At 36.1% G+C, this 12,529-nt stretch overlaps 1 protein-coding gene across 5 annotated transcripts in view; it reads right to left on the bottom strand.

The window, feature by feature from the left end:
* IMMT (inner membrane mitochondrial protein) overlaps positions 1-12,529 on the bottom strand; it is a 40,759-nt gene that overhangs the window by 18,259 nt on the left and 9,971 nt on the right. The window contains exons 2-6 of one of the 5 annotated variants that reach the window (XM_087823676.1): positions 10,326-10,399; positions 9,413-9,602; positions 5,200-5,308; positions 3,161-3,262; positions 2,742-2,837 (exon numbers count right to left, since the gene is read on the bottom strand). In XM_087823676.1, coding sequence (XP_087679802.1) covers positions 2,742-2,837; positions 3,161-3,262; positions 5,200-5,308; positions 9,413-9,602; positions 10,326-10,399 — 571 coding nt within the window. Of the gene's footprint in view, positions 1-2,741; positions 2,838-3,160; positions 3,299-5,199; positions 5,309-9,412; positions 9,603-10,325; positions 10,400-12,529 lie in introns of all 5 variants that reach the window. The other 4 variants (XM_016201811.2, XM_087823675.1, XM_016201807.2 and 1 more) reach the window with 4 other exon arrangements.

Raw genomic sequence — 12,529 nt, forward strand, 5'->3', positions numbered from 1 at the left:
TGTTCAGGGCACATGCCCAGGTTTCGGGCTGATCCCCAGTAGGGGGGAGGGGACAGCCAATTGATGTGTCTCTCTCATCGATGTTTCTATCTCTCTATCCCTCTCCCTTCCCCTGTCTCTAAAATCAGTAAAAGCATATTTTTTAAAGAAACATGCATGAATTAATAGTGGGACATTACTTCAAGCACAAGTAACAGTAAACCACTTTACAGAGGCCCACAAACCCCAGGAGATCAGACTGCTGGCCTAAAGCCCTCTTCAGGGTTCTATTCACTGGGCTTTTTTTTAATATTGAGTTGTATGAGTTCCCTATATAGTTCAGATATTAAACCCCATATCAGATATATGGTTTGCAAATATTTCCTCTCGTTCCATAGGTTGCCTTTTCATTTCACTGACTGTTTCTTGTGCTGTACCGAGGTCTTTAGTTTGATGTATCCAACTTGATTTTTCATGCTTTGATTATTGATAACATTTTTACACACACACATTTTTAAATTAAAGTTTGGGAGAAAACTAAGAGATGACAGACAAAATCCTGAACATTTCTGCTTTGCCCAAAATGAAAGATAAAAACAACCAGACAAAGAAAAAAGGAGCATGATGAAGCGGCAAACACTGCCATCTTAAATTTATGGGTTACTTCAAGTTGTCCATATGATGAAAGAGCAAAAAGTAAAGAAAAAAATGAAAGAAAAAAAATGATCTTGATTTGTAGTAAAGAATTCAGGAACAATTAAAAAGTGGAAAAAATAGAAATATTTCACTTATTTAGAAGTCAAAATATTCCTCAAAAAATACAACACTCTCAAACAAAAACTACCCCAAATCCACACCTATGCTCCTCTGTCCCTTCTACTCTTTACACAATTCTAACAAACTTGTCTACCCCAAAACAAACAAACAAAAAACTACCCCAAATCCACACCTATGCTCCTCTGTCCCTTCTACTCTTTACACAATTCTAACAAACTTGTCTCCTCTGAGTAGGGCAGATCCAACACATTGGAAGGGAAACAGGAACCACTTAAGGAAGAAGACGAGTAGAAATATGGGTAGGGAGCGAAAACAAAACAAAACAAAACTCTAAAGAACTTAAAACAAACATTTCCTCAATCCAGCAAAAAGCTACATGCCCACTACCTCCAGAGACTTCAATACAATGCAGCACAGAGTAATAAATTATGTTTCATGTGCCTTGCTTAAGACAGGAACATACATTTTTACACATCTAATATCTTTTTTTAGACCATCATAAAACTTAAAATTGAAATGTAAAAAGAAATGTGCTTCAGTTAGCTGGAAACCAGAAATGTGTGGAACATTCATCCCCCACCAATGTCACATAAGAGGACTACTACAGTGAGAGTCCAGAGGCTGGCTAATAAACCAGAGTGTGAGCCACTCTGACGTACACAAATAAATTTATGAGTTTAACAATTGAAACTCTTAGGCCATGCAACTTAACACCAAAAAATCCAATTAAAAAAATGGGGAGAGGACTTGAATAGACATTTCTCCAAAGAGGACATACAGATAGCCAACAGACATATGAAAAGGTGGTCAACATCACTAATCATCAGGGAAATGCAAATTAACACCACAATGAGATATCACCTCACACCTGTCAGAATAGCTAACATCAATACATAAACAAACAAGTGCTGGCGAGGATGTGGAGAGAAAAGAACACTGGTGCACTGTTGGTGGATTACAAATTGGTGCAACCACTATGGAAAACAGTCTGGAGGCTAAAAAAATTAAAAATAGAACTGCCTTATGACCCAGCAATTCCACTTCTGGGTATTACCCAAAGAAATACAAAACACTAATTCAAAAAGATATATGCATCCCTATGTTCACTGCAGCATTATTTACAATAGTCAAGATATGAAAGCATCCTAAGTGTCCATTAATAGATGACTGAATAGAGAAGATATGGTACACGTATACAATGGAATATTACTTGGCCATAAAAAACAATGAAATCTTACCATCTGTGACAGCATGGATGGACTTATTATGGGTATTATGATAAGTAAAATAAGTCAGACAGAGAAAGACAAGATATGATTTCACTTATATGTGGAATCTAAAAAAAAATAAACAAACAGAAACAGACTCATAGATACAGAGAACAAACTAATAGTTGTCAGGACGGAGGGGGGATGGGGGCCAAGTGAAAAAGGTGACGGGATTAAGTACATATTGGTAGTTACAGAATAGTCATGGGGATGTCAAGTACAGCATGGGGAATATAGTCAACAACATTATAGTAAGTATGTATGGTGGTAGTGGATACTAGATTTATAGGGGGGATCACTTAGTAAATTACATAAATGTCTAACCACTACGCTGTATACCTGAAACTAATGTATACTGAATGTCACCTGTAACTGAAAAAAGAAAAGGAAAATAAAGACTCAGGCAAATTACAAACAAATAATTTCTGTTCACCAGAGTATAAAGAATCTTTAGCACTAACCATAATAAAAACAGATGGAGAAAGTACAGGTATTATTTGTAGTTTTCACCAACTGTATACTAAGAATAGCCCTTGTCACCTTGTCAGATGGAAAGAACACAAATGCTGACATAAAGGTGGTGAATAGAGCAATGCCACTAAAGAAACAAAAGAACCACAACTAGCTGATAGATGAGAAATTTATGCTGATGGTTGAGAAAGAGAGCAACTAACAGGGATGACTGGAAGGACTTCAGAAGTCGTATGGCTTACATACACTCAAGCTTAACTTGTTCTTGCTTTTCTTGTTGTGCAAGGCGAGCTGCAACTTCTTCAGGTGGTCGCTCCCTTACAGAAGCTGGGGATGCTTCCTCTTGCAGCAAAAGTAAAGAGGAAATCAAATTTCAGCACAGAATTTCAACAGCTCACTGAGATATAAAAATACCATCGTTTTTACTTGCCAGCTATATCAACTGACAGCATCACTCAATGACTCTAACATGAATAAGGGTTCAGTCCTTAGACCCCTTGTTTTCAAAGATTTATTAGACTCTGAAACTGTAAAAATTACCTAAGCAAGTCTTCAGACTTAAAATCGATATAAATATGTACTTACATGGTGTCTAGGGGTTGTCTAGGCATTAAATGGTTCTGATGAGCGTATCATTTATAAGAACACAAATATAAATAAACTACCTGAAGTTGCAGGCCTGGGTTTTCCTTCACCAATGTGAGGGTGACCAGTTTTTATAGATTCTTCATGCTGAACCACAGGGGCTGGGACCGACAGTGTATCACCTGCTGCAGAAATAACTTGAGCTGCCTCTGTAGGTGCTATAAATATGTTACTCGTGGTATAGTTTCCCCGGATAACAGAGAAACACACAGGAATCTACTACTACTGCCACCCCCTTCATGTCTGACTCCATGTGCTGCCACTATTCAAACACACAAACAGGCAGGGGCACTGTCTCCCACATACCCAAACCCACACAAGACGGACAACAGCTGGGAAACACTAAAGGAAAGAGTCCTGTCAGCATCTACCTGAATTTTAACCATCATTATTCTCAGGCAAGGCTTCTAGTAACAGTACTAAGCAGTACTAAATCCTAACATACGAGAAGCAGAGATAAGATTTACATAATGCAGAAAAATAGTAACAAAGGAATAAAGAGCCTGTAATGAAGAAGGCAGACAAAGGAAAGTAATTAACCAAGAAATCTCTTTTAATTGAAGAGTGGTGGAGATGAAACAGGAGGTGTGAGCAAGAACAAGACGACAATTTTAAACACACAAAGTTCAGAGTGAAGATAGTGGGTTAGTGAACAGAATTCTGTTAAAATTATTTCATAGATGTATTTTTAAAGAAAGGAAGGTTAAAAAACTCAAGAGATCATACATTATAAATAAAAGTGTTGAAGAGAAAATGAGTAATTCTAGAGGTAGAATAAAAGGGAAAAGAGTAACAAAGTGGAGAAAATTTTTTTTAAATAAACTGAAGAGATAAAGCTGGATTATCACAAAACCCATTAACTTATCTCCCTGCGCTCCATAGGTCCCATATGCATTCTCCACAATAGTGATCTCATTAAAATAAAAGTCAGATGTCAGTCTCCTGCTTCAGAGCCCTCCCAAGGACTTCCAATCCCACTCAGAACATAAAGCAAAAAAAATTTTTTTTAAAAAGCAAAATTCTTCTGACGGCCTCCAGGACTGCTACAACAGGCTCTGCTCCCTCTCTGACCTCATCTGCCAGTGTTCTCTTGCTTCACTCCAGCTCCATTTGCTCCTTGCTGGAGAATGCCACACCTCTGCACTAGCTCATCCCTCTGCCTGGGATGCCTTTCCCCACCAGCCTTCTATAACTCACTCCCTCATCTCTAGCCTTAGCTCAAATGAAACTTTCCAGGTGAGCCTTTCCTTACTCCATTAGAACTACAACATTCCCTCCCACACTTATCACTAACATCCTATACATTTTTCTTACGTATTTAATACACAATCTCCCTGCCCTCACTCCACTAAGGCATATTAACAGAGTTTGTGCTTGTTAGTTTTTACTACTTTGTTCATTGCTATATCCCCAGTGCCTAGAAGAATGCTTGGCACATAGTAGTGAATATTTGCGAAATGGAAAAGTTACCTGATTTAATTGAGGGCAGAGGTGACTGAGGAGTTCAAACATAACCTAACTCTAACCTATTCAGTAACACATCTGAACAAAAAGAAGTTCAAATGTATTACTGAACAGGTTAGAGTTAGGTTAAGTACTGCAAACTAGGGTGGGATTACTGATAAATCATGAAAGCAAAAAATACCTACAGATCTAGACTAGAACAGACACTTTATCAGTACGAATACAAAGAGGAGAAAAAAACTACTAAAGAGAAAAAATAGGTGTGAAAAGAGAATATGTAAATCTTAAAATCTAAAGGGGGTAAAAAGCTAGGAGTCAGGGGGAAAAAATAAAAGAATAAATAGTCTGTTGAGGGCAAAACTATTCTTGCCATTATCCTCACTGAGTAGCTGTTCATAATAAAGCCCAATTCTGTATTCCTTTCAACCCCTAAAATGAGAGACAAAATAAGTAAGAATAATCCTTTCCCAAGTTGAGAGCTAGGAGCCAGAAGAGTCCTTCATGTGGAAGGGCTGCACTATTAACCGTGGGTACAAATACATTAAAACAATTCATTTACCTATAATTTTTAAAAAATGATTCTAAATATAGGTACCTGCTGAAGCTGGAGTGTCTCCCCTTTGTTTTTGGAGTTGTGAGGCAGGCTGCTTAGATTCTTTCATTACCTCCGATACACTGGAGATTTTTAATGGACCAGATTCAATCTTGGAAATGAAAAACATTTAACATTTTGGATATAATACTGTTTAATTAAAAAGGTAGCATACAGTAACGTGTATTATTTCAACAGTCAAGTTTTTCAGGCTTTTAACATAAAGTTAGCACTTTACAACATAATATGTTTTATTAACCATAATAAAAGAAGCCTTCATGTTAGAAGAATGCCGTTCAAAAATTTCATTCCAAAGGATTAGCCCATATTTAATATTTCTCTTAGGGCAACTAAAGTACATAATGTATGAGTTTCCCTTTAAATATCACTCTTTTTACATTACAATATTGAGGCAATTTCCATTTGCTTCCTAAATCATATCTTGTTGTCTTCTGTATACACTGTTAGAAACGAGTGATTTTTATAGGCTCTGAGTAAAAATGAAAAATAACTTTTTATATCTTTAATCTCAAGGATTTGTGCAACTACATACTAAAATACATAATCTAACTGTTACGCCTACTTTTCTCTTTCTCAATTACCACTTGCCTTTAGTTTAAGGTACTGTTCATTAACCAGACTGCTAGATATGTGCTAGAGAAAATGACTGAGTAATAGTGGCATTTTCATTTACCACCTATGTTGTCCCACTTTTTGCCAGAGCTTGCAGGCAGCAGGACTCAGATACCCCAAAGATGACTACTCAAACAAAATAGAAATGGTCCTGAACTTTGTCACTACCAGAAATTAAACATATATGCATTTTATTTTCATTAAATTTTTTTTTAAATCATGAAATACATGCTCACTGCAACAAGCAAAATAATATCAAGATATATCAATGGTTTTAATTTGCCTCTTTATTGCTTCTTTCCTTTCTAGCACTCTCACATAGCTACTGCTAATAGCTGAACTCTACCCTACCCCACCCACACCTGAGCAGAAGCTAAGGAATAGACACACATAGAATTTTTCATTTCTTTAAACAAACTAAAATAGGGTTATATTATATGAATTGTCACATAATTTGCTTTTTCTCATTTAACAATATATCACGGACATTCTCTTCCAGGTCAAGAAATTCTTTTTTGTTGTATAATATCCTAATTTAACTGCATATCCTAATGTAGTTGCAAAACCCATAATTTGGTCAATTACTCCCCTATTTTTGCTCACTCAAGTTGTTTTGTGTTTTGTTCTGTTAAACATCCGTATCCATATAACTGAAAGGCACTGTAGTGTGGTATCTGTAAGAGAGTTTGCCAAGAGAGAACTGCTGGGTCAAAGGGGTTGAATGTTTTCAACAGACATTAACACATCCCTTTCCCATAAGGTTCTAGCAGCTCATACTCTCACAATAAATGAGTTCGTGTATAAATATGATCTATTTCCAGACTTAGTTATTCTATCTCTTAATTTCTAATCCTGTGTCAAAACCTTACTGTTTTATTAAAGAAGGATTATAACAAAGTCATTATCTAGAAAAGCAAGTGTCATCTGACCCCTTCCCACCCCAACACTTTACAAAATGTTCTTGGCCACATTATTTACCCTTCCATATGAACTTTAAAATCAAATTGTCTAATTCTTCAACCTCTAGAAAAATCTATTAGAATTCTATTAAATATGTGTGTGCACGTGTGTACATATATGTATATGTCATCTCTCTCGACTATATACAAATTTAGGAGAAATTTTAGAGAAATAAAAAATTTGATAGAAATGGCATTTTTAACATATTAAGTCCCATCCAAAAATGTAACATTTGTCTCCATTTAGGCTAGTCTTATTCCATATCCATCAAAAAGATTTTAAATTTATTTTTTTTAAATATGTTTTTATTGATTTTAGAGAGAGAAGAAGAGAGGGGGAGAGGGAGAGAATAACATCAATCAGCTGCCTCATGCACGAACTCGGACCGGGGATCAAGCCTGGGCATGTGCCCTGACTGGGAATGGAAATGGCAACCTTTTGGTGCACAGGGCAATGCTCAACCAACTGAGCCACACTGGCCAGAGCTAAATTTATCTTCTTTTAATATTTACTGTCTATGAAAAAATAAGCATGTTGGCACTAAAAGGGTTCCCATAAAATAAAATGTATAGTTTTTAAAAGCCGTAAGTTGATAACAATACATAATAGCACAGAATGCTAAATAAATGGTAAACATTTAAAAATAAAAACGCTAGCTGCTATTTTTATTCAGAGGTGAGAAAACTCACATTGGTCTGTGTAGTGAAGGATGCAAGACTTGAAGAGAACATTAATGGGCAAAAGAAAGTAAGTAATTCTGGGAAGAAGATCACCATGGGAAAAGTCATGCAAATGGACGTAATCTTTGTATAGTTCTCCACTTTAACCAAGGCCCTTGGAACAGTGCCTGGTATGTAATAATCATTTGATATACATTTGCTGAATAAGAATGGAAAGCATATATATAAGGTAAATTGGCATGAAGCTAAGGATTTATGTGCAGGACCATTCAGAAATAAGGCTGGAAAGGTAAATGAAAGCCAGACTGGCAAGTTATCAAATGTCAACCTAAGAACTAGTAAAAACCACAAACTACAGAATAAGGGAACCAATGGCCAGCTCCTAGGCTAACAGTTAACCACTCCTGGCTTCACTTTCCTTATTTGGAATGAGACAATTTCTAAAGTCTCTAGTTTTTACATTCTGTGGTCCTCTTTTAAACAATAGGAAATGTATAAAAGTTCCTGATAGGTGAGCTCATGAAAACAAGACATCACTTATAAGATTCTCTGATATTGATATGAGGATGGCCTAGATTATGTAAGGAGAGATCTAGGGGGTGGAGACTGGAAGATGGAAAGGCTGTGTAGGGGGAGAGGAACTAATCTAGTTTGGAAGATCATTTGGATATGAAGTGATAAAGCTCAGAAGTGGGATAAGTATACTGGTAATGCAAGAAAAAGAATATGAGATTAAACAGGATAAAATAGCTAACAAAACATAGGCAACTGAAAATGAACCCAAGAATTCTAACCTAGCTACCAGACAGCATGGTACTATCTTTAATACAGATAAAGCAAATCTGGAACAGTGTAAGTTTTGAGGTGGCGCAGTATGGATCTGCGAAGTTATCTAAGTGGAAACATTCAGCAGGGTAGCTAAAGGACTGAGAGGAAGCCGAGGCTATTATTGAGATAAACAAGTCACCTACAAAGAATGACACTTAAAAGTCACATGAAGTGAGAAAAGAACATTACTGTGAACTGTTCAGCCTGATTCCATGCTCCTAGAATTGTTTCCAGCTATTTCTCCTGGATCATGTAGCTTAAAATGTACCCAGGATTTTAGAATGAATCCACAGGATTCTGCTCCTTGACTACTGGAGCTACAAGACTGTCTCCCTCAGGTAGCATAGACATTTCAAAATTCATATGGAAGAATAAATGATGCAGAAGACTAAACAAGAACATTTTTAAAAAGCATGTTTAGGGGGTAGGGGTTGTCAGAGGACACTTGCTCTTCTAAATACTAACTTTGTTACAGGATTGGTCTCTATACCATGCTAGATACTAGAGACCAGAAGTCCACCCAGTTTCTAAGAGTGAACTGATCAACTATGTCCAGTCTCAAGGCATAAAGAAATACCCAAGATTAAATTAGTAAAAAGCCATGCTCTTTTGTAAATATTAAGCTTGATAGGGGAAAACAAGGGTAAAACTCTGAAGAATATGTACAAAATCCAAGGCATGCCAATCAGTAGCTGAAAATTCTGAGACTCTGCTTTGTGGTGTACAAGGAGCCATTACTAAAGAAAATATCTGGGTTCTGGGTCATGACCACTACACATTTGCCTTTAGTGTTGTAAGCCAGAACTTAATAGATGCAATGATGGGCTGACACAGACCCCCTCAGTCCACAGGGCAACCAGGGTTACCTCTGCCAGAGCTGGCTCTTCCATTTACCTTCATGTGCCACACATTTTCTATGCAGTGTGTACTAAATGGGGAGCACTTATGGGACTCCAAAGGGATAAAAATCCAATGCTATAGATCAATATTTTAAAAAACTGACAAACCCATCTGGCAAGTTCTACTGAATAATATACACAAGATACTTTCAAGATGAAAACAACCTGCTTTTAAAAGTATTCCACAGGGTAAACTGAAATATTTAAAACTCTTACCGGCTTCTTTGACAATGGAATATTATAAGGTGAGGAACCAAGAACCACCTCAAAGAGTTTGTCTGAGTAAGGTATGGTTTTTTCTACACTTTCCCGGAAATGGGAATCCCAATTGGCATACAGGATAGTGCCACCAATACCTCCGCCAACAAACAAAAGACCAGCTCCGGCAATTTTGGCAGGAGACAACCTAAGTGAAAGAAATAGGAAACACATTTATATTTCTTGGCTCTCCTAAACCTACTCAAAGACCTCTAACCTCTACTTCTCCACCACTAATTCAGATCATAGCAGCCAAGTTTATTAGCACAGCTGCACATCACCTTTCCCTGATTTGTTTTAAACATGTCCACTATAGAAAATCACATGTATTTTTTAATAACTAAAAAAAATTTTAATACAGTAACAGCTAGGATAGGTAGATATGAAGCAATCTACCTTTTAACACTTAAAATTCAAGATGTTCACAATCATGAAATTTCCTTTGAACCCAAAAAAGAGCTATCACTAACTTTCAAAGCTCCTATTCTCTTAATCAAACATTTCTGTAAATACAATAAAATAACCCCTTTACAAAAGTAAAATAATACAAATAACAAATGGAACTAACAAACACTTTTTAAGTTATAATGTGCTGAGTTCTGGTTATAAATCTATTTGCCACAGAATGGAAAAGAGCACATGAAGGGGGGAGCATTTACCTTGAATGCCACCCAATTACCAAAAAAGCAAAAAGATCATGATAATAAACTTTCACCTACAAATAATAATGCTACAAAGATATTACAGTACAGCTCCAGTGTTCACCCTTAATAAAAAGGTTTCAAGCAGCTATTCCCATATTCAAGGAAAACACACATACCCCCCTCAGCACACAGTTAAAAGTCTGTTTACAGGGAGATATACTACATACCCAGAACGGCCTGCAGTAGAGTATCTACGGCATGGTCGCAATGGACGGAGGATCAACTTCCCACAGAGACAACTCTAGAAAAGAAGACATAACCACCAACACAGTTAAAGGGATCTGGAAAGCTTTTAGGGTTGATAACTCAAGAACTAATACTTTTATTACAAAGGTCCTCATTAAACAAAAATTATTTTACTTTCAGAAATTAATTTACCATGAAACATATTTATAGACCCTTAAAAATAGTGATGTTTCCTGCACCCTAAGGGTCATACAAAATAAATTTTAATGTTAAAAAAAGGGATTATCATCCCAGCTGGCATGCCTCAGCGGTTGAGCATCGACCTAGGATCCAGAAGATCACGGTTCGATTCCTGGTCAGGGCACATGCCTGGGTTGTGGGCTCGATCCCCAATAGGGGACATGCAGGAGGCAGCCAATAAATGACTCTCATCAATGATGTTTCTATCTCTCCCTTTCCCTTCCTCTCTTTTAAATCAATAAAAAATTTTAAAAAATAAAAAGGCATGTCCGCGGGTGAGGATTACAAAAAAACAAAAAAAAAAATATGTATTTAAAATCAAAACTCACAGTTTAGTTTCATATAGCATGAACTTGCCCACATACTTCAGAGCTTCTCTCCATAGACAACCAATGCACATCCAGATACATTTTATGACAAAGAATTCCTGACACACACCCTTTACACAAATTATACCATGATGCACACCCAGTTTTGTACGAAAGTTTGTTCAATAATATATATTTGAGATTATTCTATCTATCAGTATATGAAAACCTTCCCAGTGGATTGTATAGATTCAGTATCCCATTGTATGGATGCTACTTAATGTATTTAACTAGGCCCCTTTAGGGACATTGGGGTTTTGTCTTAATTTTTGTTATAAGTAATTCTGCATGGGAAACATGATGTCATTTCGGGTCAATTCTTAAAATTAAAATTTGCAATGTGGACAAATATTGCCAAATTAGTCAAACTGTCCTCTAGTATTAATATGAGAATGTTTTCCCACAGCCTTCCAACACACTTTCAATGCAGTTTTAATCACAATTTCCTTTACAATGACTGTATCTTTTTTATACTTCTGATCCCTTTTTATTTCCTCTTACATGAACTACCAAAGCATATCCTTTCAATACTTTTAAGTAAGACTAATCTTTTTCATATTCTTTTTTCTAAGCGTTTATTATGACAAGAAAGTAGCCATGTATCTGTTAATTGCAATGTTTTTATCCAGTTTGTGATCTGCTTTTTATCTTTGCTTGTAGTAGCTTATGCCATGCAAAAAAAATTACTTTTACGTAGTCAAAATTATCAATCTTTCCTTGAATGCCTTCTAGGTTTTCTCACATTCTTAGAAAACTACCCTCAGATTATACAATAATTCTTCTATGGTTTATTCTACTCTCGTGATTTCATTTTTTTATATTTAAATCTTTGAACCTAGTGTAAAGTATAAGGTATAGATTCAGTTTTATTTTTTCCAGATGTCTATTCAGTTGTTCCTAAATCATAAACAGAATCCACTTTTCAAATGATCTGAAATGCTACCTTTAAAATATACTAAAATCCTTGATGCATTTAGAGTTCCTAATTTGTTCCACTTATCTACTTACACACTAACACCACAATGTATTAACTATTGCATATTAGAATTAGCTTTTAATCTGTAGGGCTAGTCCTCTGTTTTAGTATTACTCTTTTTCAGAATGTTTCTGGTTTTAAAAAAAAATTATTGAATTTATTGGGGCGACATTGGTTAATAAAATTATATAGGTTTCAGGTGTACAATTCTATAATACATCATATGTATACTGTATTGTGTGTTTACCACCCCAAGTCAAGTCTCCTTCTGTCACCATTTATTCTTCTACCTCCTCCACCCCACCCCACCCTTTTCCCTCCAGTAATCACCATACTGTTGTATCTAGGAGTTGTTTTTTCTTTGCTAAATCCCTTAACTTTTTTCTCCCAGTCCCCCAAACCCCTCTCCTTTGACATCCGTCAGTCTGTTCTCTGTATCTATGAGTCTGTTTCTATTTTGTTTGTTAGTTTATTTTGTTCACTAGATTCCACATATAAGTGAAATCATATGGTATTTGTCTTTCTCTGACTGGCTAATGTCACTTAGCATAACACTCTCCAGATCTATCCATGCTGTTCCAAAAGATTTCCCTTTTTACGG

This window comes from Miniopterus natalensis, chromosome 13 (assembly GCF_054644295.1).
Source record: "Miniopterus natalensis isolate mMinNat1 chromosome 13, mMinNat1.hap1, whole genome shotgun sequence".
NCBI lineage: Eukaryota > Metazoa > Chordata > Mammalia > Chiroptera > Miniopteridae > Miniopterus > Miniopterus natalensis.